The sequence below is a fragment of the Amphibalanus amphitrite genome, unplaced genomic scaffold, assembly GCF_019059575.1.
Source record: "Amphibalanus amphitrite isolate SeventyFive unplaced genomic scaffold, NRLGWU_Aamphi_draft 000115F_arrow, whole genome shotgun sequence".
Classification (NCBI taxonomy): Eukaryota; Metazoa; Arthropoda; class Thecostraca; order Balanomorpha; family Balanidae; genus Amphibalanus; species Amphibalanus amphitrite.
Genome location: NW_024881610.1, coordinates 432,864 through 460,216, shown reverse-complemented (window position 1 = coordinate 460,216; position 27,353 = coordinate 432,864). Strand labels below are relative to the sequence as shown.

The window sequence follows — 27,353 nt, the reverse complement described above, 5'->3', positions numbered from 1 at the left end:
AATGTGTTAATATATTTGTTTTCTTCTGATAAATTTAGTGAATATTAATCAGAAACAGTTGAGTTACACTACAAGCATAAGCGAGCGCAAAGCGAGCGTATCGGACAGAATACTATTAAAAAGTTGTCTCCGTTCACCCTGGCGCGCATCGGATAACGATAGTGTGGATATTGTGTATATTGGTGTGTATGAGTATTTTTGTGGTGTTTCAAGTTATTCTCTTTGTGTCGCATTATTAGCTTCCCAAATAATTATTAAAATGTCTGAGAAACTAAAGGAGATGCGGGAAAAGTCTCAGAGGAGGAGGCAGCTCCTGGCTCAGCAGGTAGGTGCTTCATGTTCTAATTTTGTGTTTCTTTCGGCTCTGTAATACCTGCCCTATCTTCTATTCCTAGACAATATAGGTATTTGATTAGTATTGAATTAAACAGTTTTATATTGTGCTTTATATTGTGTTTTATATCGTTTTCATGTCAACATGAAAACATTTTATATCCCATGGTCCTTATAGTTTTCCTGCTAAGCTATATGATAAGTTTTTACACTGACACAACTTTTTAGAATGTCAGAGATGAGAGACAGCTATTAAAAGTCACTTGAAAACTGAATAGCTGAATTCATTGCCTAGCTTTTTTATTTCATCCATATACTTGACATCTCTTTTACTCAGGAAAAAGTCACTCAGGATTTTCAAACTCAGCCTTTTCTGAGATATGGGAAAGATGAGACATAATAGTTGAATCAATTGAATATTTTTTATTGCATCAGGTGATCATAACATAGCTTGAATGAGTTTTAAAATTTGGAGACACATTATGACCTTCAGCTTGGGTCTTGTTGCTTCTGATATTCCTCTAGCTCATGCAACGTAATCTGTCATAACATTCAGTGGGAGCCTGGTACAGGTCTATAACAAGCATATCAGGCATATTGCTGCACTTGATGCATGACACTTCTGATGTTGGATGGTTGGCTACTTATGGAAGGGAGTCAGAGTAGACATAGTCAGTTGAAGTCTGGGTGAGTTGAGATTGTGTCCGGCTTGTGATTTCCTTAGCAGATTTTGTTAAGGCTCTTTAGGGAATTGGAACAGGCTCTAATATTTTGTAAATATTCTTCAGTGTGCCTATGAGTTCTATTTTTTATTCCTTGAAAACATTTGCATTGTGCTTATGATGCTTAGGTAGGTAGTGCAATGCGATGTATTTAAAGGTTCTTGCTTTTGCTTTGACAATCAGGTTAATGGCAAGAAGGGACTTCATGATTGTTGTTTTTGTTTCAGCTTGGAGTCTCCAGCCCACAAAATTTGGGCAAGGTTCTAGGAAGTACCTCATCATCAGAGAAGCCAAATGAGGAGAAGAAAGAGGAGCCAGAGGCAAAGAAGGCCAAAAGTGATGAAAGTGACACAGCTGAAGAAATGGTGTATACTGATTCTTCAGCCTTCCTCAAGGTACCAGCAGTAGTAATTTGCTGCTGTTCAAGTTCTTGGACATACTGGCGTGAACATCATTTTCATGTCTTAAATGCAAGAAATGACCACCCTGCTTTTGTTAGTCCCCATAATTTACACCCATGACAGACACCAGGTAACATCTCTGTAGTCTTTTCCCTCATCTTCTCTCAGCCTCTTACTTCAATTACCTATCGTCTCACAGCTGATTTGGCATGTTGCTTGGCCATTTGCACTATGAACATCCTTTTTGCCACTTACGTTTGAAAATGAGACTGGGCCCCCACTCACCGGCCTCCGTCATTTCCGCATCTTCTCAGGGCACCCAGTCGGCCAACCCCCACAACGACTACTGCCAGCACTTTGTCGACACCGGCCAGCGGCCGCAGAACTTCATCAGGGACGTCGGACTCGAGGACCGCTTTGAAGAGTACCCGAAGCTGAGGGAGCTCATCAAACTGAAGGTCGGTACGATATTCTGCGAAAATCAATTCGGAAATGTTGGTAAAAGACGGCAGGGACAAAAGTATGTTAGATTTTAGACATAAGATGCAAAGCTATATGGAACTTGTGAGTAGTGAATAGCCTTCTCCAATTAGATATATATTATATAGTCACCTCTCCTAGAATATACCTTGGTTACTTTATGGTTACAATGCATCCATGCCTCATCATGCGAGTGACCCTTCTGCTATCATGTCTCTATTCATGCAACTATATTCTCCATACTCCCTTCAAAAACCTTCTCCTCCTCCCTGCGACCACAGCATCACTTCCACAATTCCATCCCGAGCTCTGCTCACTGCGCTCCCTCCGCGCCGCGTCACTCTCCCACAACACCAGTACAAACTGCCCGCTCACGGGGACCGTCTGTGCGCGGCAGGACGAGCTGATCGAGGAGACGGCCACGCCGCCCATGTACCTGAAGACGGACCTGCTGTCGTTCGAGCTGCGCCAGCTGCGCAGTGAGTTCGATGTGATCCTGGTCGAGCCGCCGCTGGAGGAGTACCAGCGCACACTGGGCGTCACCAACGAGCGCTTCTGGAACTGGGACGAGGTGCGGTCCGGCGCGGTGTGGTGGAGGGTGGGGAATACGAGGAACGAGGGGTTGGAGGGAGGAGGACAGGGCTGCCGATATATGCTAGTACTATCAAGATTCAACGCTCGTAGGAGACTTATGTAGGATAGACTATGTAGGATAGACGAGCATTATAATATAACACTTTTAAGCGATGTCAATGTTTTGAATCAAATGTTATCATCGAATTTCTGTCTTGGGTCAAGGAACTATCCAGCTATCAGCTAGGGTGTATGAATTGATTGTCAACCCACCGCTGACCTCTCCAGCTGTCCCCCCTCTCCGGTTAGATAATGGGTCTACAACTGCACCAGGTGACCTCTCCGCTGACATCTGACCTCCCTGTTTCTCCGGTCAGATAATGGGTCTGCAGCTGGACCAGGTGGCCGCGCACCGCTCATTCGTGTTCCTCTGGTGCGGCTCGTCCGACGGTCTCGACAAGGGCAGACAGTGTCTCAGGAAGTGGGGATTCCGACGCTGCGAGGACATCTGCTGGATCAAGACCAACATCAAAAACCCCGGCCACAACAAAAACCTGGAGACTAAGGCCATCTTCCAGCGCACAAAGGTGAATGATTGAACTTTTTGTTTGGCTTGTACACATATTTGGTTACATGAATTCGCTTGTTACACTCTACATCTCTTTTTGTCACGTAGTCTGACATTGTCAGAGGTCAATACTGCTATGAATTTAGCGACTTGTACATATGGACATTGTGAGCATGAGGTTTGGGACAGGTTCTACAGAACCACTGTGAATTTTCGCCGCCGATTTGGACATCACACGGACCACCAGACCGACACCTCGCCGATGCTCTGTGTCTCCACCCTCCCAACTACCCGTACACTTCCCACCTGACTCCCCCGCCCACCCCGTCTCCAGGAGCACTGCCTGATGGGCATCAAGGGCACGGTGCGCCGGTCGGTGGACGGAGACTTCATCCACGCCAACGTCGACATCGACCTGATCATCGCCGAGGACCCCGGCTACGGGTCGCTGGAGAAAGCCAAGGAGATCTTCCACATCATCGAGCACTTCTGCCTCGGCCGGCGCAGGTCAGTCCCGCCGGCGCTGGCTGGGTTATTGTGATTTATTGTGATCTTTTTCTGTGTCATGGTTTGGGCCACCCCAGTTCCGTCTTGGTGTGGCGTCTTGCGGCTGTCCTGCCACGACTCGTCACTCGGCTCATGTTTGTTCCGCATTGGCCGTGTCGTGGGTCAGGTCAGGCCTGCCTGGAGTGACTCGGTAGGTCCTCCTGGTCCGGCCGCTATGTGAGTAAGGGTGTGCACAGACTACTCCCGTTGCCCGTAGAATGTAGATGGCGCTGGGTGTCCATCGGTCCGCTGTCTCGGTCATATTATCTCCCACCCCTCCTAGCTATGCAATGCATAGTGCAGGATTCAGGAAACAGGGAGGCAGTGACATGAGCGACTGACATCTTACGTGAGTGGGTCGCTGCAACCGCTACCTTCCGATGTTACGAAAAGACAATTTTTACCGGATCCTCGATCCTCATTTCATTCACAATCTAACTCATAAAGTTAAACACAGACTAACTCCTAGACTAACTCAGGCGTAGAGCGTTGGAAAGATAAGTACGTTTAAGTCTGTCCACAGTTAATACGCAGGCATTGATTTGTATATCGCTTTCCTGTCGAATCGTAGGATTTTCACTTACCACGTAGGTGCCCAGCATGCCAGTGAAAGACGATCAACCGGTAGGCGGCCTGTGTGGTTGTATATTTGAACATCATAATGGAACATTCGTACATGAACTACTGGTGTATTACCAGAACCATTCTTAAAAACTACTCATTTTTATTTTAGGTTTTAACATTAGAAAATCACACAAACCTTATGAAACATAAACGCCTCACAAACAGCAAGAACTACAAGTAAGTTTAGTCACTACTTATAAATAAATCCATTACAAGTACTTAACATGTCATATTGGTAATAATATGAAATCTACTTTCCACACGATCACAGCTATTAATGATGAGAACTTCAACCTAAGCCCTCTCAGAGGTATGTGAGGCAGAGGTGCCACATTGACGACAAAGTGCTGCAATATCTCGGTTCTGTCTCGTGATGTAATCGGTTAAATTATGGCATAGCTCTGATTCCTTAACTTGAGATCCTATGGCGTCCGTAATCCGTTATGGAATCCGTTCGCAGTCATATTTGGTTCTTGATTCGCTTCCAACCTTTCCAACCAAGCGCTGCTTGCGCTTTAACTGTTTCGTTCTTGCCGTCTAGGCAACCATCTTTTTGATCCAGTCTATGTAGTGGCTGACGTCCGTGTAGACGCCCGGCAGACCGGGCCGGCCACAGCCGATGCCGGCCGACACGACGCCCACCAGCGTCGAGCGGCCCTCGAGCGGCAGCAGCAGCGGGCCGCCGCTGTCGCCCTGGCACCCGTCTCGGCCGCCCTCCTTGAAGCCGGCGCACAGCTGGCCGGCGTGCAGCCGGTTCTTGCGGCCGGCGGCGGCGAACCAGTCGGTGCACTCGTGCGGCCCCATCACCGGCACGGACACGGTGCGCAGCCGGTCGGCCCGCTGGCCGCCGTCGCGCACCTCGGCCGTCCAGCCCCAGCCGGCCACCGTGGCCGTCCGGTTGAGCACCGCCTCCGTCTGGTCGGAGGCCGGCAGGCAGGCCGGCTGCACGCGGCCACCCCAGACGGCCGGCTGCGCCAGCCGCAGCACGGCCAGGTCGTGCCGGAACTTGCCCACCCGGTATTCGGGGTGCAGCGCGATCGCCTGCACCGGCAGCCGCTGCTCCTTGCCCTCGTGCTGCGTCAGGTCGTGCTCGCCGGCCACCACGCTGAAGCGGTCGGCCTTCATGTTCTTCAGACAGTGGGCGGCCGTGACGACGAACCACTGGCTGACCAGCGTGCCGCCGCACCACGGCTCGCCGTCCAGCTGCAGCGACACCAGCCACGGAAACTGGCCCGGCCGCGCGCCGCTGCCGCCCACGATCTTGGTGGCCGCCCGCTGCTTGCCGCACGGCACGTCGGCCACGTTGAGCGCCGCCGCCGCCGCCGCCAGCGCCGCCAGGGTCCACAGCAGCAGACGCAGCTGCATCGTGATGCCGCTCCAAGGAGGGAGCTCACTGACGGTCAGGTAGAGACTGTGGCAGCTGACCGACCGAGCAGAGATAGGCCTGTTGTCCTGTCCTGTCCTGTCCGTAGGTATATATCCACACTGGACCACACTGGGACCGGAGAGGCAGCTGGCTGTTGTGACTCCGCTGCACTGGACCGCTCACCGTGGTGTAATGCTGATGACCCCTCGCCAGTCGCCTATATACGGGCTGCCTCGGGGCGGTGGGGTCACGTGACTGCCCCCGTACCCGGCCGACTGTATCACGTGCTGTGAGCCGGCGGCTGAAGGTCGCCACTGCCACCTCCCCTCCGGCGATCAGCCGCCGGCGGCGTTACGGCAGTCCCGCGCGCGCCGCGCTCTTCCGCTTCCCGTGCCCGTTTCCTGGACTGGGGACGGGCGCCCCGGCGGGGTCTATGCACTCCCTGTGTCCCTATGGGCCGCCCGTCCATCACCCGTATTATCTCGAGACCCGGTGCGCCGGCACAGTGCGCACGAGCGGGGATTCTGACAGTCATTCAGAGTGTTTGACGAAACGCAGTTTCATATGCGCAGTTAGTTTTTGACTAGATAGTTAGCTCGGATATTGGAATTTATTCACCCTGCACCACGTGATATTTTTCCTATAAAATATTTTTAAGCCAATAGAAAGCTGGATTCTGTTTATTTTTGTACCGGTGTTTGTAATCCCAAGATTTCAAGAATTAACACTTACCAGAGGCTAATTTTATCAACAGTAAAATCCCCGGCTGGAACTGTAATTAGGATATAAGTTCACTCAAGTTTCAGATACTGCGCGAAAAATTACCGCCGATGTGAAAAATATCTGTTAGAATTGCTGGTATCTTTACACGTCGGCAGTTCTTTTTTCGCGTGGCCTGTCAAGTCTGGCGATTTAAAGATCCGTAGCCGGTGATTTACTTGTTTGGGAAACTGCCATCAGGCTCATTATTTTCTCACAAAATCCTTATCAACACGCTCGTTCAGGCAATTTAGAGTCGAATAATTTACGGGTATAATCCGACTCGATGAACCCGGTCTTCCGACTTCATCTGGTCGTGGCACGATCATTGCCTCGACGGCATATAACTTGACCAACCCTCCTGTGGCAAATAGCGAGGGGGACCGCGCGAGCCGAGCTCTTAGGATCTGTCACCTGAGCGAAACAGTTTGCTGATGTGATGTTTGCCAACGAGGAGCTCGAAAATTGAGTTCGCCTCGTTAATTTATATGCGTTAATTAAGATCGTTGTTATGTTAGCTGATCTATTAACCCGGCAGTTGCTGGGGTATTTCGCCACCCGCCGTTTGCTGGGGAGGGGCGTTAAACGCCCCCAGCCGATAAGTCGAGAACCAATGGTCGCAGCGAAACGCACGAGGCGGCAAACGAAAGAACGCGACGAGACGCTGCAGATGAGTACTCAGGGCCTATTTTAACATGTTAACTGGGGGGGGGCAAATGCCCCCGCACTCAACAGAATTGCCCCCCTAGTCGTCGAGATTTGCCCACTATAAAAATGGGCATAAAGGAACAGGGTGACAAACATACTACGTAACTACTGTGACTTGTTTTGCAATGGATGTCAAATGAGTCAGTCTGTAAGTAATGACCAGTGGTGTATCTAAGGGTGGGTCATATGGGTCATGACCCCTCACCGTCTTGGGGCCCGGGGACACCACAGGCCTGCCAGGGGCACCACCGGCCTGTCAGGGGCACCACAGGCCTGTTGGGAGCACCATCAACCTAGCAAGAGCACCATAGGTCTGCCAGGGGCACCACAGACCTGCCAGGGGCCCCACCGGCCTCGCACGGGCACCACCTTGGGCCTGTCAGGGGTACCACCACAGGCCCGCCAGGGGCACCATAGGCCTGCCAGAGGCACCATAGGCCTAGCAAGGGCGCCACGGACCTGTCAGGGGCACCAGAGGCCTAGTATGGACACCACATGCCTGGCAGGGACACCACCGGCCTCGCAGGGACTGGGACACCTTGGGCCTGTTAGTGGCACCACGTGCCTGTCGGGGACACTCCAGGCTTGTCAGGAGCACCACAGTCCTTTCAGGGCCCAGGGGCACCACCGGCCTCACGTGGACACCACCGGCCTCGCAAAGGCATCATGGGCCTGTCAGGGGCACCACGGGCCTGTCGTTGGAACTTCAGGCTTGTCAGGGGCACCACAGTTCTTTCAGATGCACCGGCGGCCTAGCACCATGGCACCATGTTTGGCCGAGGTCGCGATTCGGCGTATGTCGCCTCGCATTAGCCGCGCGTTTGCAGTCTTTTCGTGGTTTCAAACGTTCAAACATGGGATATGATGTTGCTCCCATGCATTAGGGTGGGTGTCAAGATCACCGGAAGGTCAGGTCAGATCATTTACCTTTGATGACCTCGGTTCACATTTTCGAGTTTTATATGTTTCTAGGCTAGTTTTTGGAGCTGAATTCGAATTAAGCAACCATTTGACCATTTACGAAGTAGTTTTGGTGCCTTCGTAACATGTTACGAAGCTGTCAGAGGCGGTTGCCACCTACTACGAATACCCGGCAAAACCCTTACTGGTTGACCTGACCTGACCTGACCTGGCCTAAATGCATGAAGACATCATCTATGATCATAACTAACATGACATTCGTGATCAGCACCCCGAAAAACCATAGCAGCCACTCTTTACGACGCTCTAACAGGTCCCGATTTTCCCGACTTTTGGGTCAATGACCTGACCTGGAAGGTCAACCGATGACCTAGGACCTTAAAATTGGGTATAATCGGCTTCCTTTCATCACGGGCAACACGGTCGTTTTTTCCGCGAAGCTCTAGCTCGATCAGGGGCGAAACGGCAAGGGGGAGGGTTCAACGGACCCCCCCCCCCCCTATACGCTCGCTACTGGAAACACCAATACGGGCGAGGGTTAATGGATTATTAAAGACAATTTTCCAGGTTGCCCCCCAGTCAAATTCCCTTAAAATAGGCTCTGTGAGTACTTGAAAGTTGAATTTCAAGGTCACAGATCGGGTCAAGGTCAGGTCAAGCACCTGAAATCGGGCTTTCGGTAGCATGGACTTCAGAACCTCGTAATGGGCGCCTCTCGTCATAAACTCTGGTCAAAACGGTGCACAATCCTTCATATAAGTGCTACAAGAGTGTCAGATCCATATAGGGGTCGGTCAAACATAGGTTAGGGTCAAGGTCAGGTCAATCAGGTAAGAAAATGCCCCCGAAAATCAAAACTGGTATTTGCAGTCTATGACACATGTTTAATGGGCAATTTTGGGCGTGGAGCACGATGGTGTCATTTATTTTATCATACAAGTACCTACGTGTTTGATTGAAAAATATCAATTTAGGAAATAAATGCATCATGGTCGTGAAGTGTCACGAGAAATAGCCGAGATTTAGTCCAAGCTTTTGGAAAATGTTAAAGGGACTATCCCACCTTTAACATGGGGTTTGAGTTGAGATAGCCAAGTTTGCGGCGAGGTTCAGAAACCACTATCTATCTAGGTTGCAACCCCCGCGGCCTCTTGATGTTGAAGAAATTCGTTCCCTTCATTTGAAAATCGGCCTTGTGCAAGGCCCTATCTTCAACATGGAGCGACCGTTAGTGTGACGTCACCTCGTTTAGTCATTCTGATTTAAATGGGTTTGTTCGTTGAAAAATCGCTTAAAACTTGGTCTGAACTTTGTTGTGGTGCCTACAGAGTAAAAAGAATCAGCTTTATGACAGTAATGTGGCCTGGGGAAGGAGGTAATTTTGGGCTGTGACGTCACATATTTGAAAGTTTGTGTTTGGAATATGGGAAGCCTAAGATGTTTAATGAAAAATAAATGCCAGAACCGTGTTCCTGGTCATCCAATCTACAAAGTCGGGCACAATTTAACTGGTTTTAACAACATTTTAGAAGGTGGGATAGTCCCTTTAAACGGTTATCAAAAATCAAAGATGGCCATTTGATGATACATAGCATTGGCAGTCTATTGGCGTTTATGGCATGTGTGTATATCTTTTCTGTGATTTTATATGATTTTTCGAACATATGCCGTTTTGGGTTGAAATCTCAGAATTAATGACGTCACTAAAACCTCGATATCTCAAAATTGTTAGGACCGAGTTGTTTTTTTAAACTTTGGCACAATATGCTTTAATCAATTCCCTACAGGTACCCAGCTACAGCGCGGCGAAAAAGGTGGGGGCGTTTAACGCCCCTCCCCAGCAACTCGCGGGTTAAAGTTGAACAATGGAGGATTTTTTGTTTGAACTACGCAGGGTTTCCATGCACCACGCCGGTGCGGTGAACTCATATATTTGAAATTTACTTGCTTGTCAAATCTAACTTGAAGTTTCATGAGCCTCTTGAGTAACGACTTGAATTTACTATAGCAAGTAAATGTAGGGGTTCCCTGGCCCCTGCGTGTTCGCATTGGATCCAAGTCACCTTCACAAATCAATAGACCTATCTGACACGGGTCTCTTCAATACGGGTACCTACTATCGATTACATCAGCTGGCCTTGACGCCAACTAAGACTGAACTTCTCGCGCAAAAAAAGCCCGACGGTCTCAGTAAGCGGAACCGTTTATCGTCGTTGCGCTCATAACTCGGCAATTACGTGCGCCGTTTCCTGTTCTGTCTGCCACCATCAGCTGGGTGCTCGCCGGCCATTGTTTCCAGTACTACACAACGCTTCACGCCAGATCTGGCGGCTCAGCCGACATCACATCCGCATACCGGGCACTGCCGCCGGCGGCGGGCCCCGGAAGTCGGGGCCGTGCGGGCGGCGGTCCGCACCCCGATCAGCTGGTACCGGCCGCCCGCGCCCCAGCCGCGCACCGTAGTAAACTGTTGTAGATGTTCCGCGGCCGTGTCCCCGGCACCTGCTCAGCACCTGTGCTGCTCATTTCCGGTTTGGCGCGGGGGAGGGACGGTGCCGGCTTGTTACCTGGCCAGCCTGGTGAGTGGGCTAGGAACGGGTTGAAGGGTACGCGGCTGGGGGTCGGGGAGCGTGAAATGTCATCCCAGTGGGGTGAAGGTCGGGTCCAATGATGTTCCATGAACTGGAGCGGAATCCAATCTGGTGGGCTGACTCATACCGTTGCCATGCGGCGCTTCTGGTGTAGGTAAAATCGGGTTAAAGACAGCCATGACTGTGCTACTGCTCAGATCAGGTACAATGAAATCGCACCCTGGTGTCGCCGAACCTCTCATAGCCCGCTTAGGTCATGTGATTATTTGTTTTGCCTGAACCATTTAAGGAAATCAGCTCTAGTGCGACGGATATCGCCGAACAGTCGAGACGGCGATGACACGCTCTGTCATTTTTTTTTTGTCATTGTGGTATGGTGCGGGCGAAATGGTATGCCTACATTTTTCTTCGGAATAGCTCAGACCAATATTTGTTGACCTTTATTAAAGACTGTGTTCGGGGTCTAAAAACATGGAAGATGTGACCGAACGGAAGCAGCATTGACTGCGTGATATTCGGCGCGGCGGCCGACAGGCGATAGCTACCCTCCATGCATGTGCAACAGTTGCAACGGGAGTGTATAACTGTATAGCTACCGACACATCTGCAGTTCTGTTAAGGGTTCGGCTCGGCTCTGTTTAATGGCACCCGTCCCTGCCGGCTGTTCTTGCAACTGGATAAGCCTAGGGCCTTGGGATAAGCTAACCAATACACATGACGGGGCGGTTACTTTTGTGTCGTTAAAGACGAGCAAATTTCAGGGTATATGACTATAGATAGTAGATACATAGCCAACAGAGAGGTAAACGCGCCTGAACCATCATCTCTGATTTAGGCCTGCACTGAGCAGGTGGTCTGCACTTTGGACGAATGATGACAGGTGGACATGCTTTACATACAATCTACCGTAGGATCCCGCATAATGAGCTATTACACCGCATAAACGATGCGATAAGCTGTCAGCGTGGTGCCCCATGTGCCGGTGTGATGTTCATCACTGGTAAGCGACCTTAACCTTATGACATTCACAGTGAACTGGCTTTTCCGGAATACAATGACCCGTGTGAAGATAAGCGGCCCGCAGCCTTCACTGTGGATCGCCAACGCGCATATTCCCTGATAGCGACAAAGCGCGGCCTGGAGCACATGGTTGCTGGTCGGCTGGTGCCACGTGACTTTGCCGGCTGACGGATAACAAAGTCACGTGACTGTATTAGCCGCGAGGCGTCCCGCATAAAAGTATGTGACGAATGACGGCAGCATCAGAACCCAGTCAGCAGTCCACTGCACAACAGCTGGAAAGCTCTACGTTCTAGTTGGTTTCAACAAAGAACTTGGCTAACTTGAGCATATATCGTCAGTTCAGAGCCTTGCCCACTGCACCGGCCATCCCCAGCTACCGGATAATTTGTCATACTTTGAAAGAGTCACCGTCCTTGGAGCGGCATCACGATGCAGCTGCGTCTGCTGCTGTGGACCCTGGCGGCGCTGGCGGCGGCGGCGGCGGCGCTCAACGTGGCCGACGTGCCGTGCGGCAAGCAGCGGGCGGCCACCAAGATCGTGGGCGGCAGCGGCGCGCGGCCGGGCCAGTTTCCGTGGCTGGTGTCGCTGCAGCTGGACGGAGAGCCGTGGTGCGGCGGCACGCTGGTCAGCCAGTGGTTCGTCGTCACGGCCGCCCACTGTCTGAAGAACATGAAGGCCGACCGCTTCAGCGTGGTGGCCGGCGAGCACGACCTGACGCAGCACGAGGGCAAGGAGCAGCGGCTGCCGGTGCAGGCGATCGCGCTGCACCCCGAGTACCGGGTGGGCAAGTTCCGGCACGACCTGGCCGTGCTGCGGCTGGCGCAGCCGGCCGTCTGGGGCGGCCGCGTGCAGCCGGCCTGCCTGCCGGCCTCCGACCAGACGGAGGCGGTGCTCAACCGGACGGCCACGGTGGCCGGCTGGGGCTGGACGGCCGAGGTGCGCGACGGCGGCGAGCGGGCCGACCGGCTGCGCACCGTGTCCGTGCCGGTGATGGGGCCGCACGAGTGCACCGACTGGTTCGCCGCCGCCGGCCGCAAGAACCGGCTGCACGCCGGCCAGCTGTGCGCCGGCTTCAAGGAGGGCGGCCGAGACGGGTGCCAGGGCGACAGCGGCGGCCCGCTGCTGCTGCCGCTCGAGGGCCGCTCGACGCTGGTGGGCGTCGTGTCGGCCGGCATCGGCTGTGGCCGGCCCGGCCTGCCGGGCGTCTACACGGACGTCAGTCACTACATGGGCTGGATCAAAAAGATGGTCGCCTAAATTCAAAGGATGACACGGCAACAACGTTCATATTCGACTCGCTTACGTTCGACGGGTGTTGTTAGAGCTTTTCTCGGGTAGCTATTTAAAAAAGTGTTTGTACGAACTCCTATTGTAGATATTGCAACTATTAGCAAGGGTGTAGAGATTCTCTTGATATTCTCTTGTGTAGATATTCGACACAATGTGCTTGTAGGTATTTATGAATGATGGTGGATGTTTATCTGTTTCTTATCTTTGATGAGACTGGAACATTTGCGAATAAAATGCATTACGGATTATTGATTTCATTCTTCAATAATTCCATCGAACATCATGCAACACAGAGTTCCTGAATTACCCGGCGAATGGACAGAGTATGCATAACATGCAAATATTGCGACTGGTCTGTGGGCCAGTCCTTTATGTACTTGTTCGCCATACCAGAAATTACTTATGTTATAACAATGTGAAGGGAGGGTTAAAGATACAATGCAGCATAAGCCCAACATCACTATGATAAGAACAGCTAAATGCAGATGGAAAGCAAATAGCTGTATGTATTGCATTGCTCGTGATTGCGCGAAAGCCAAAGGTGACTGAACAATTAATTGCTTACGGGAATCTGATATACAAAATGTCGCCTACCTGTAGCTGGATGCAAACGCTGGGTTTGAGTTGAGCTTGTGGAACAATCATGGACTTCTGATTGGCCATATTTCATTAGATCCTCCCTATCTAATCGTGACCGTTATTTGGATGCCATATTGACGTTGGTTTTGAGCAATGTCGGTGCACTTTTCTCTCGACAAGCAAGTAACCACCAATCTTGCTCACTGAAGCCACTATGTTTTCACTCTAACCTGCATCATAACCTTGCCAGTTGATGACACGCCAAGAACTTTGTTAACGATTCCCTAACGCCCGACCGAGGTATGTAACAAGACTGCTGTCCAAGACTTGCGGTGCAGCATACCTTTCAGGCGGCTACTGCTAGTTCCATCTAGCGTCACAGACCACAGTTAGACAGGACGTGCGGTACAGTATACCTTTCAGGCGCCTACTACCAGTTCCATCTAGCATCAAAGACCAGTTACACAACACTTGCGGTACAGCATACCCATCAGGCGCTTACTTCCAAATTCCAATGCGATCTGGCGTTAGAGATGTTTCTGCGGTTTGGCATACTTCGGTCGCTTGTTTCATGTTCCCTGTTCCATCTTACATCAGAGATAAACACTACATTGTTGACTTGTCTTCAGTAGCAACGACGCATGCTTAGAGTGGAGGAGGTTTTTGGGGTAAACGCTGTAAAGGATAGGAATCTGCCGTGATGCGATCAGAAACTGATGGGGTACGGCCTACGGACCAAAGGTCATAAGCAGGGTTGCAGAGTCGGTGGATTTTTGGTTGACTTCGACTCCGACTCCGACTTCAAAAATCGACTCTGTGTCAGACTCCAACTCTAACTCCGGACATTGCTCCCAGTCTATATAATAAAAGAAATGCTCATGTCGGGGATCTTGTTAGCTTGTCTGAAACGACCCTTTGTCGGTTCTAAGGCCTGGCACCTATACTTTTTCAATACCTGCAAAAATGAAAACGGGTTCTGGAGCAACCGCTGTTTTCGTCATTTTCCATGAAAACGCTCTTCGCTCTTAAAAAAAAACGCTCTTTGAGGGTGTGGCCTTAGCTGGGACAAAATCTCATTTTGAACGTTCAACGAGCGTAATATTGTCAAGCAAACAGGTGAAGGGCATGACTTTGAGGCATGCAGTGGTAACTCCGACTCCGGAGCCGGTAGGATTTTGGCGACTCCGACTCCGGGCAGAACTGTTGACTCCGCCTCCGCAGCCCTGGACTGATCAGCTTTGTGCAAAAATCAGCACCGTCTCGATGCATCAGTTGCCATCAGATACGTCGTCATGTCACTCAAGTTAATTATAGTTTTATTTTCCCAATTGACGTAGAACGCTCAGAAAATTGCATTTCGTGATGCGTATCGGAAAATCTAAGATGTCCAAATTTCGGAATAGAAATTAAGTGTTCGGAATTAAACGGTAAAATGTAATTCACTTTAGCAATGACATTGAATCCGTAGGTAGGTAATTGTGGGTTTTACTGTCGTTGCATTACCATTGGCAAGGCTTCTTGTGTTGTGTCCTTTGGTTCATCCGCTATTTTTGCATTATTGTGCGAGATATTAATCTGTTTACGGTAATTATAAATGATGATGCCATTTCAACTGATAATATGGTCCGAAGCAGTCCTTCATTACATCGCATAATAGCGATATGGGACTAGTGAACTCCATGCCATTGAGTTTAGCCGACACATTTTTTGTGATTATTTGAAAGTACTCCTTTCTTGAACATTCAACTTTCAATGCAGTTGTTGCCATAGCTTTCCTCTATCCTTTGCGTCACTGTATTCAGCTGAAAAGCGAACCCGTATAGAATATTCCCTTGCCCATGGTCAATGTCCTTAACCCCATGTCATTGACGTTGAACTTCAACTGCCCCATTTCCGTGATGCTCTTGATACACACTGCAATGAACTGGTAGCCTTCACCGCGACTCAATGCATATCTGCTTTACCAGTCACAAAGAGTTCACTGCAGCGCATGATAGTCGACTGCCAGCACGTGACATTGTCCGCCGACTAATACTGCGGTCACGTGACCACACCGCCCGGGGACAGCCCGTATAAATCTGTCCGGATTGTTGGGGTAGCATCAGAGCACGGTGAGCGGTCCAGTGCAGCGGAGTCACAACACCAGCTGCCTCTCCGGTCCCAGTGTGCTCCAGTGTGGGATATATACGAACAGGACAGGACAGGACAGGACAGGACAACAGGTCTGTCTCTGCTCGGTCAGTCAGGTGCCACAGTCTCTACCTGACCGTCCGTGAGCTCCCTCCTTGGAGCGGCATCACGATGCAGCTGCGTCTTCTGCTGTGGACCCTGGCGGCGCTGGCGGCGGCGGCGGCGGCGCTCAACGTGGCCGACGTGCCGTGCGGCAAGCAGGGGGCGGCCACCAAGATCGTGGGCGGCAGCGGCGCGCGGCCGGGCCAGTTTCCGTGGCTGGTGTCGCTGCAGCTGGACGGCGAGCCGTGGTGCGGCGGCACGCTGGTCAGCCAGTGGTTCGTCGTCACGGCCGCCCACTGTCTGAAGAACATGAAGGCCGACCGCTTCAGCGTGGTGGCCGGCGAGCACGACCTGACGCAGCACGAGGGCAAGGAGCAGCGGCTGCCGGTGCAGGCGATCGCGCTGCACCCCGAGTATCGGGTGGGCAAGTTCCGGTACGACCTGGCCGTGCTGCGGCTGGCGCAGCCGGCCGTCTGGGGCGGCCGCGTGCAGCCGGCCTGCCTGCCGGCCTCCGACCAGACGGAGGCGGTGCTCAACCGGACGGCCACGGTGGCCGGCTGGGGCTGGACGGCCGAGGTGCGCGACGGCGGCGAGCGGGCCGACCGGCTGCGCACCGTGTCCGTGCCGGTGATGGGGCCGCACCAGTGCACCGACTGGTTCGCCGCCGCCGGCCGCAAGAACCGGCTGCACGCCGGCCAGCTGTGCGCCGGCTTCAAGGAGGGCGGCCGAGACGGGTGCCAGGGCGACAGCGGCGGCCCGCTGCTGCTGCCGCTCGAGGGCCGCTCGACGCTGGTGGGCGTCGTGTCGGCCGGCATCGGCTGTGGCCGGCCCGGCCTGCCGGGCGTCTACACGGACGTCAGCCACTACATGGACTGGATCAAAAAGATGGTCGCGTAAATTCAAAGGAAGACACGGCAACTGCGTTCACATTTGACTCGCTTACGTTGGACGGGTGCTGTTAGAACTTTTCTCGGGTAGCTATTTAAAATAATTGTTTGTTCGAACTCCTATTGTAGATATTGCAACTAGTAGCAAGGGTGTGCTCTTGTGTAGATACTCGGCACAATGTGCTTGTAGGTATTTATGAATGGTGGTGGATGTTTATCTGTTAATTATTTATTATGAGAATACAATTTTGCGAATAAAATGCATTACGAATTATCGATTTCGTTCTTCAATAATTCCATTGAACATCATGCAACACAGAGTTCCTGAATTACCCGGCGAATGGACAGAGTATGCGTAACACGCACATATTGCGACCGATCTGTAGGCCAGTCCTTTATTTATGTACATACTCGTTCGCCATACCAGAAATTACTTATGTTATAACAATGTGAATATAGGGATATAGGGAGGGATATAGGGATATGTGTAGATATAGGGAGGGAAAGGTACAATGCAGCATAAGCCCAACATCACTGTGAATAAGTACAGCTAAATGTAGATGGGAGCAAATAGCTGTATGCATCGCATATCCTTGTGATTGCGCGAAAGCCAAAGGTGACTGGGCAATTAATTGCTAACGGAAATTTGACATCCAAAATGTCGCCTACCTGTAGCTGGATGCAAACGCTGAACTGAGTTGAGCTTGTGGAACAAGGATAGAGTTATGATTGGCCTGTTGGACATATTTCTTTAGATGCTACCTATCTAATCGTGACCGTTATTTTGATGCCATATTGACGTTGGTTTTGAGCAATGTCGGTTCACTTTTCTCCCCTGACAATCAAGTAAACCACCAATCTTGCACACTGAAGCCACTATTTCTTCACTTTAAACTGCATCATAACCTTGCCAGTTGATGCCACGACAATAACTTTATTTAACTATTCTCTAACGCCCGACGGAGGCAACAAGGCGGACTCTCCAAAGACTTGCGGTACAGCATACCTTTCAGGCGGCTACATCGAATGCCATCTAGCGTCAAAGACCACAGTTAGACAGGACGTGCGGTACAGCATACCTTTCAGGCGCCTACTACTAGTTCCATCTAGCGTCGAAGACCAGAGTAAGACAGGACGTGCGGTACAGCATACCCGTCAGGCGCTTACTTCCAGTGCCATCTAGCGTCAAACATCAGAGTTAGACAGTACTTGCGGTACAGCATGCCCATCAGTGATCAGGCGCTTACTTCCAATGCCATCTGGCGTTAGAGATGTTTCTGCGGTTTGGCATACTCTGGTGATGGTCGCTTATTTCTGTTGCCATCCAACACCAGAGATAAACACTACATTGTGGACTTGTCTTCAGTAGCAACGACGCATGCTTAGACTGGAGGAGGGTTTTGGGGAAAACGTTGTAAAGGATAGAAGTCTGCCATGTAATGCGATCAGAAACTGGTGGGATACGGCCTACGGACCAAAGGTCCGGTCCGCAGCAGGGCCGCGGAGTCGGTGGATTTTTAATTGACTCCGACTCTGACTCCGACTTAAAAATCGACTCTGTGTCCGACTGCGACTCCAACTCCGGACATTGCTCCCAGTCTATATAATGAAAGAAGAGCTCATGTCGGAGATCTCATCTTGTCTGAAACGAACCTTTGTCCGTTCTAAGGCCTTTCACCTACACTTTTTCAATACATGCAAAAATAAAAACGGGTTGTGGCGCAACCGCTGTTTTCTTCCTTTTCCATGAAAACGCTCCTCTTAATGAAGGGAATGCCCTTGGCTGGGACTATATCTCATTTTTTTATGTTCAACGAATGTTATGTTGTTAAGCAAAGAGGTGAAGGGCATGACTTTGAGGCATGCAGTGGTAAAACTCCGGGTCTTCGGGACTCCGGAGCCGGAGTCGGTAGGATTTTGTCGACTCCGACTCCGGGCAGAACTATTGACTCCGACTACGACTCCGCAGCCCTGGACTGATAAGCTTTGTGCAAATATCAGCACTGTCTTGATGCATTAGTTACCATCTGATACGCCGTCCTGTCATTCAACTTTTTTATATTCTTCTGTTTCCAATTGGCGTAGAACGCTCAGAAAATTGTATTTCTTGATGCGTATCGGAAAATCTAAGATGTCTAAATTTCGGAATAGAAATTAAGTGTTCGGAATTAAACGGTAAAAATGTAATTCACTTTAGCAATGGCATTGAATTCGTAGGTAAATGTGGGTTTTACTGTCGTTGCATAACCATTGGTAAGGTTTCTTGTGTTGTGTCCTTTGGTTCATTTGCTATTATTTACATCATGTGCGAGATATAAATATGTTTACGGTAATTATAAATGATGATACCATTTCAACTGATAATATGGTTCGAAGCAGTCCTCCATTACATCGCATAATAGCGATATGGGACTAATGAAATCCATGCCATTGAATTTAGCCGACACATTTTTGTGATTATTTGAAAGTACTCCTTTCTTGAACATTCAACTTTCAATGCAGTTGTTACCCTAGCTTTCCTCTATCCTTTGCGTGTCACTGTATTCAGCAGAAAAAAGCGCACACGTACAAAATATTCCCTTCCCCATGGTCAATGTCCTTAACCCCATGTCATTGACGTTGAACTTCAACTGCCCCATTTCCGTGATGCTCTTGATATACACTGCAATGAACTTGTAGCCTTCACCGCGACTAAATGCATATCTGCTTTACCAGTCACAAAGAGTTCACTGCAGCGCATGATAGTCGGCTGCCAACAGTACACGTGACATTGTGTGCCGACTAATACTGCGGTCACGTGATCACACCGCCCGGGGGCAGCCCGTATAAATCTGTCCGGATTGTTGGGATAGCACCAGAGCTCGTTGAGCTGTCCAGTACAGCGGAGTCACAACACCAGCTGTCTCTTCAGATTCCAGTGTGCTCCAGTGTGGGATATATACGGTCAGGACAGGACAGGACAGGACAACAGGTCCGTCTCTGCTCGGTCAGTCAGCTGCCACAGTCTCTATCTGACCGTCAGTGAGCTCCCTCCTTCGAGCGGCATCACCATGCAGCTGCGTCTGCTGCTGTGGACCCTGGCGGCGCTGGTGGCGGCGGCGGCGGCGCTCAACGTGGCCGACGTGCCGTGCGGCAAGCAGCGGGCGGCCACCAAGATCGTGGGCGGCAGCGGCGCGCGGCCGGGCCAGTTTCCGTGGCTGGTGTCGCTGCAGCTGGACGGCGAGCCGTGGTGCGGCGGCACGCTGGTCAGCCAGTGGTTCGTCGTCACGGCCGCCCACTGTCTGAAGAACATGAAGGCCGACCGCTTCAGCGTGGTGGCCGGCGAGCACGACCTGACGCAGCACGAGGGCAAGGAGCAGCGGCTGCCGGTGCAGGCGATCGCGCTGCACCCCGAGTACCGGGTGGGCAAGTTCCGGCACGACCTGGCCGTGCTGCGGCTGGCGCAGCCGGCCGTCTGGGGCGGCCGCGTGCAGCCGGCCTGCCTGCCGGCCTCCGACCAGACGGAGGCGGTGCTCAACCGGACGGCCACGGTGGCCGGCTGGGGCTGGACGGCCGAGGTGCGCGACGGCGGCGAGCGGGCCGACCGGCTGCGCACCGTGTCCGTGCCGGTGATGGGGCCGCTAGAGTGCACCGACTGGTTCGCCGCCGCCGGCCGCAAGAACCGGCTGCACGCCGGCCAGCTGTGCGCCGGCTTCAAGGAGGGCGGCCGAGACGGGTGCCAGGGCGACAGCGGCGGCCCGCTGCTGCTGCCGCTCGAGGGCCGCTCGACGCTGGTGGGCGTCGTGTCGGCCGGCATCGGCTGTGGCCGGCCCGGCCTGCCAGGCGTCTACACGGACGTCAGCCACTACATGGACTGGATCAAAAAGATGGTCGCTTAGACGATAAGGATGTCAGCTGAAACATGCGCAGCCTACTGGGTTGCCTTCTTGGTAGAGTTTTATCTGCCACATATGAGATATAGTCGTAATTTCTTTTGGTGATGATAGAAACTGATAGATCGTGAGCTTTGGTCTTATGTTGTCAAGGAGTGTTATTAAATTATACGGGTATCATTATTCGTAGCAGGTTGTCATATTGTTGAAAGTATTTAAATTTGTGAGGTGTGCTTTGTAGGATATCCCCTCATATTCTAATAGAATACACCAAATGCATTTAAAGATAATATTTTTTCTTCTCACAAATAGCAGGAAACACCGCATTGGGTATCTTATATTGCATGGTCGACTAGGGCTAGAGAGTTCCGTAACGCAGTGTATCAGGATTGTCCGTTGAATAAATATTGATCTTTAGTCACGCACAAAAAGTTTTTCTCTTCCTCGGAGAACAGCTCACAAGCTGCAGACCATCCCCATAAGAACCAAGAAATGTCATGAATCTAGATGTAGGACAATTCGACTACCTAGTACCAGTAAAACGCCTTTTGGGGCGACTAACGGAGCAAGCGAGAGGGTGGGCCTTGCACGTGCGAAGTTGCGAGGGGGTACCTCCAACTGACTTGTGCACGGCACCCTATTAACCGGTCTCTAGCGATGTGCCAAATTTGAGCACAATCGGCTCAGCCGTTCTCGAGATCTGGAAGCGGCACCCTGCACGTGCGCACGTGCAAAATAGGTCCCAACTGACTTGTGCACGGCACCCTACTAACTGCTCCGTAACCGTGTACCAAATTTGAGCGCAATCGGTCCAGCCGTTCTCGAGATCTGGAATCGACCCCTGCACGTGCGCACGTGCAGCAGCACCCCAACTCTGGCACATGGATATGCATTGCCTAGTGGGTGCCTACCTACATGCCAACTTTCAGCGCAATCGGCCCAGTAGTTACCGAGATATTGCAACTATTACAAAAGTGACACCTCTTCGTTTTGCACGTGGCACGTGCATAAGGGGTCACCCACATGCATCGGGAATAGTCCAATACTTGGAAGAAGGAATGAAGCTACCCTACAAAAATTACCGCGTGTAAATCGGTCAAGTGATTGCTGAGATATAAGCCTCGCAAAAGCGTGACCACGGCCGGCCGGCCGCTCATACTCAGAAATTTCCGTTAATCTAAGGAAAGACTACAGGGTGTCCCGAAAGTTTTGCAACATCCTTAACGTTGTAAATTAAACACTTCAGAGTTGTCCTTTCCGCTTTATTTAACAACCAACATAGTCACCGCGAAGCCGGGCACACTTCTGGACACGTGATGGCATGCTGGCCACCAGGCGGCGCAGTGTGTCCGCGGAGATGTCTCTCCAGGCCTTCTTCAGCCGGCGCTCGAGCTGACCCAGGTTGGTGGCGGGCTCCTGCTGGTCGAGGCTCTCCTTCATGATTGCCCACACATTCTCTATCGGGTTCAGGTCGGGGGAGTTGCCAGGCCACTCCCCTTTACCCCAAAACCCTGGGAGGTGTTCCGCACACCATTCTTGTGTCCGCTTTGCGGTGTGTGCTGGTGCGCCATCTTGCATAAAAATTCCTTCTGACCTCCGGTCGACGATTTTCTTCTCCGTGACACCGCCATTGCTGCTCTTACGGTTGACCGCCGGCAGAAGTGAGCCCTCCAGAATCTCGGACACGTAGTATGCGGTGTTGACAGTCTGGTTTTTTGGCACCACGTGAAGTTCAGTCAGGCCCTGTGCGGTCATTCCGCCCCACACCATGAGTTTCGCGGGGTGCTTGATGGTTTCAACCGGGGGCACTTCGTCGCGAGATTTCGCCCAGACTCGATCGTTTTGCCGATTTGGCGTGTGCTGGATTTCGAAGATGGACTCGTCGGACCAGATGACGTTCTTGAACTCATCGAAGCCCCAATTTTTTACCCTCTTGCAAAATTCCAATCTTGCAAGCTTCTGTTTTCTTGTCATTTTCGGCTGTTTTGATCTTTTGTACGACCGGAAATGCTTCGACTGGGTCATGAACCGATGGACACCCGACTTTGACACCGGGTAACCCTTTCGCGTCAGCCGCGTGGCCAATTTCCTGACGCTTTGGCCACGCTTGCCAGCAGCTTTGGCACAGACGATTCTGGCGACGTTGGACACGGCACGCGGCCGGCCTGAACGTTTCTTGTCGGCTAACGGTTTGCCGTCGCGAAAACGTTTCCACCACCGGTAGACAGTGGTCCGATCGACGCCCAGCTTCTCTGCGACAACCCCCTGCGCCACGCCACCTTCCAGCAACCCGATCGCGCGGGAGCGCACCGCCTCTCTGCGCGTTACCCGTCCGGCCACCTTCATGTCTGCGACTGACCTAAGGTCAGACGGCGGCCGCCCCAGACTGGTCAGCCGTGCCCCGCGGCAATAACCGCCGCTGGGTCGGGTGGGCAGTCGCGCCGTCTACCCGGGACAAGCGGAAGGTTGCCAGTGGAACGTTGATATTAGCGGTAGAGACAAAACATATGGGAAAACGGATGTTGCAAAACTTTCGGGACACCCTGTACGCTCGCTTCGCTCGCTCCGTAACCAAGGCTGTCACAAGTGTCACTTATATTTTTGCCAGTATGATGTGCATGTGTTGTATCCAGCATCAAATGCTTATTGACTAGTTTGCCAACCAGTCATGGAAATAATTAAAGGGACTATCCCACCTTTAACATGGGGTTTGAGTTGAGATAGCCAAGTTTGCGGCGAGGTTCACTGTTCAGAAACCACTATCTATCTAGGTTGCAACCCCCGCGGCCTCTTGGTGTTGAAGAAATTCGTTCCCTTCATTTGAAAATGGGCCTTGTACAAGGCCCTTCTTCAACATGGAGCGACCGTTAGTGTGACGTCACCTCGTTTAGTCATTCTGATTTAAATGGGTTTGTTCGTTGAAAAATCGCTTGAAACTTTGTCTGAACTTTGTTGTGGTGCCTACAGAGTAAAAAGAATCAGCTTTATGACAGTAATGTGGCCTGGAGAAGGAGGTAATTTTGGGCTGTGACGTCACATATTTGAAAGTTTGTGTTTGGAATATGGGAAGCCTAAGATGTTTAATGAAAAATAAATGCCAGAACCGTGTTCCTGGTCATCCAATCTATAAAGTCGGGCACAATTTAACTGGTTTTAAAAAACATTTTATAAGGTGGGATAGTCCCTTTAAAGGGACCCTCCCACCTTCAAAAAAGTTTATGAATTGGCATGAAAGTGATGTCGCTCGGTTCAGAAAGAGCGAAAACGAATATCTACCAAATTTCACCGAAAAATATTCACCGGTTTTCAAGATATTAGACTTTTACTTTTGTTTACTTTTTTGGGATCTCCGCTGTTTCTAGCGACTTTATTTCAGAATAGAGGTGGCAAAAGATGAAAATTTTGGGAACCAGACTCGAACCAGACCCGGCTGGACATTTCTAGAACCAGTCGGACCCGGTCTTAGTTGGAATCGGAACCAGTTGGACCCGTTCTCCAAAAGTCAATTAATACAAACTACTTGCAGGTATCATTAGTTGCATCATGCAAGAGAGCCTATTTCCAATTGGGAATACTCATGAGCTTCTGTGTGCAAAGAAACATTCACTTAATTCACTTCATATTTTGCAATAATGTGTAGTGTGCAAGATGTATAGTTTATGGTAGGACCCGGTTGGACCCGTCAGAAAATTTCCGGGAACCGGTCTGGACCCATATGGGTCCAGACTGGTTCTTTGGACCGGGTCCTCGGGTCCACATTTTGCCACCTCTATTTCAGAAGTGCGGCGTTTGCGGCAGATGTTGCGCGCAAATAGCATATACCACCGCGTGCTACAAAACGTTTTAGTCAAACATTTAAAAATCGTTAGATATCTGCGCTGACGTCACACATTCAGAGGGGTATTCCTAAGCATTAGCCCCTCTGAATCAAAATGCTGCAATTTTGAAATTCAATATTTCCGATTTAAGGCATTTCTCGATGTTGTGAGTGCCCAAACCGGTAATTGTGAGCCAGGGACCCCATTTTGGCCATCTCAACTCAAATCTAATGTTAAGGTGGGAGGGTCCCTTTAAGCTTGCGTGCAATTGAGACCTTGACAATAGGCAGCGAGCAGCCCATTGTTTGTACATTAGGTAATTGACGGAGGAGAAAGTAAACCATTTTAGTTGATTGAGTTGGTGCGCTGTGACCCGCTGATCTGAACTCAATTAAATTTCTGATCAGAACAATTAACTCTGAACTGACACGACGTCCCTAGCAGTGAACGGCCACATAATGAATGTAACCAGCGTTATGTAGCCAATCATGACATGGCAATTCATATTTTGCGAGTAAGAAGCTCGCTTCCTTTTTCACATTGGGAATCCTCTTGCGAGCCACAACACTGCAAAAGTTGATGCCATTTTGGGTTAGGTGCCTTCAACGCGTCCTTTAATCGCGTTATATTTTATCGCCTTGCCACCATCCTACCCCTATGCGAGGTCATCCAGTGGTGATGTTGTTTATCCCATTGACCTCTGCACCCATTCGCTGCCCTGGAAACAGACTTTACCGGCTGGTGATCCCAAAGTCCCGAGCTCCATGCGGTACTTTCAACTATCGGGGGGATCCCTGAACGAAAAATTACCCACAGCGTTCAGCGTAATTGCCGTTTTAGCGACTTTGATTGGACAGCATATATTTATTTGTTACTATGGCATCAAATGGGAGCGTTCGCAAAGCGTGTTTACTGTGCGCTCGACTGCACGGAGTGTATGGCTTTGTACAAATCTCAGTGTGACCGATGCAGTGCATGTATGGCGGGGATGTATGACCTTAGGTGACCCTCCGCACCCCTGTGTGCCCGGCAGACTGCATCTGTTTGGCCGCGAGTCGACCATCCGACCCGGCTGGCTGACGGTCGGACCCGGCCTGACCTCGTCCAACTTCGACCCGGACCTCTACAACGGCTACTTCGCCGGCGGAAACACCACCACCGGTAGGGTCCCTGGCGGCGCCCGTGGCTCATGGGGTCTTATTGGAATAGTATGGCCTCCGAACCTCTACAACGGCTACGAATGTCATGAGTTTCTAGTTAGTTTTCACGGAAAGGGAAAGGGGCTGTACTATTCGATGACGTGTAATCCGCCAAGTGCATACTCACTGATCTCGTTTGCTCTTAAGTGCACTTCGCTGTGCCGTATTAATCACAAATTCCCCTGTGGCTTAGGTATGACTGTTGTCCGTTTTTTTTCGGCAGGCTGCACGGAGCGGATCGAGGCGCTGCGTCCCAAGTCGCCGCCGCCCAAGAGTCGCGGTGGCTACAGCCGGGGCCGCGGCCGGGGCGGTCGCTGACCGCGGTAGGTGGCGCTCTAGTCGCTAGCTGCTTGTGTAGGTGGCGCTGCCAGTGCGAATGCTGTCGGCCAGATCGCATGGTGTCTTTCCTTCATCGTCACGTGCTCACACTGCCAGACGTTCTTCACCCGCTGGCAGCCCTTCGCCATGTGTGGTGTACGGGATACATTTCATTGAGGGAGACACTGCCCCGAACTGGTGGATTTCATCGAGAGAGAGCGTATAACAGAACGACGGCATTGCCATCTGTCGACTGTGTTGGGACCTAGGGATGGGCTGATCAACGATCATTGACCAGTGATCACTGACTCAGTAAGAGCTGGAATGGAATGGTTGTCGTCTCGCCCAATATTCAATATTATGCCTGGTTACATAGCATGTTTGACGAGGCTTCAGCTCATTTATTTTGCGATAATTTCGATGCAATGCTCTTGGTAGATTTAAAAGGCATCATTTTGTAAATTGTAAGGTACCATTGGCATCTATTGCAACATCATGGGCGGAGCTATAAGCTTGCAACAATCCCTATGTAAACGCGGCTATTGTGTCTCCTTTCGGAGAGGAAGTGCATTTCATTCGGCGTTCTGTGATGAACAGTTAGAGGTAGATAAGTTTTATTGAACTCCCTGCATATTATTGGTACGCGAGACATGTTTCCCATTTCGATGTCTGTCTTTCTATTAGTGGTGGACCCCGTACCAGACCAATATTTGATACACTATTTGCTATCTTGATTGGTATGTTCTGACCGCGCCCTTGTGTCGGCATCCGTTATGAATTCGTAACTGGACAATGTCGACCCGACATGTATTGCGCTGTTGTTTGACCTTATTACGGCATTTCTGTTGTAAGTTCCGGCATGTTCGTTCAGTGACGCTGCCGCCTCAGCCGCCGGCCTCCGGCCCACTGAAACTCAGTGGCGGCCACTCACTGTCCATTTGTACGTCAATAGAGAACTGGATACCAATTTTGTGTGGTCGGTCGGTGTTGAAGACAGGAAAACCTGCTTGGTTTATTCCTTCCCGCAGGTAGCAGGTACCTAGCATGTCATATTGGGCATGGTTTTGTGCGACCGAAAGAGGACGTTCGAACCCTAAACTTTAAGTTCCGACCCTATTGAAATGCATTTTTAAAATGTATGTAGGGGCGTTCGGATGCTCATAGGGATGAGCTCGGTAATTAATGGCTGTCTATTATTTTTAATGTTTTATTAGACATTCTAGTCACCAAACATCTCATTAATCACCTGATTTATTGGGGCGTGAGCGATCAGTGGCGCTGGGTGCCCATTTTTTTCATTTAGACTGCCGGTAGCCAGTAAAGCGTTGCGCACTCTCGCATTGGTCACATTTACACTCCCATCATAAACTCTCGGTGCTGAGACAGTATTCGTTGCCACATGTTGCAATGTTGTGTGCTGATCGTTGAAATGCTGTAAGAATATCATTTATGTATGCGCTGACACCATCATTAGGGTTTATTGCAGGAAGTTTGAATAATTAACCGCTTCATTTCTTTTACTTTGATCCAAGGCCGAAGCACT

At 50.9% G+C, this 27,353-nt stretch overlaps 1 protein-coding gene across 2 annotated transcripts; it reads left to right on the top strand.

Moving 5' to 3' along the window:
- The first annotated feature begins 131 nt into the window (after positions 1-131).
- LOC122381184 (N6-adenosine-methyltransferase non-catalytic subunit-like) lies at positions 132-26,777 on the top strand. Of its 2 annotated transcripts, XR_006256484.1 has the most exons (9): positions 149-325; positions 1,283-1,450; positions 1,771-1,914; positions 2,334-2,507; positions 2,887-3,096; positions 3,412-3,584; positions 25,327-25,454; positions 25,716-25,922; positions 25,955-25,970. XR_006256484.1 is itself a non-coding variant. In XM_043365067.1 (8 exons), the coding sequence occupies exons 1-8, from the start codon at positions 260-262 to the stop codon at positions 25,808-25,810; spliced, it is 1,158 nt and encodes a 385-aa protein (XP_043221002.1). In that variant the 5' UTR covers positions 132-259; the 3' UTR covers positions 25,811-26,777. The 2 variants fall into 2 exon arrangements, 1 of the variants encoding a protein (XP_043221002.1); XM_043365067.1 differs by having other exon boundaries at positions 132-325; positions 25,716-26,777.
- The last annotated feature ends 576 nt before the right edge of the window (positions 26,778-27,353 follow it).

Excerpts from the sequence above, each read along its gene's own strand:
- LOC122381184 (XM_043365067.1), top strand. The coding sequence starts at position 260 with ATGTCTGAGAAACTAAAGGAGATGCGGGAAAAGTCTCAGAGGAGGAGG. Across the intron at positions 326-1,282 it reads GGCAGCTCCTGGCTCAGCAG|CTTGGAGTCTCCAGCCCACA; the intron begins GTAGGTGCTTCA and ends TTTTTGTTTCAG. Across the intron at positions 1,915-2,333 it reads GGGAGCTCATCAAACTGAAG|GACGAGCTGATCGAGGAGAC; the intron begins GTCGGTACGATA and ends TGTGCGCGGCAG.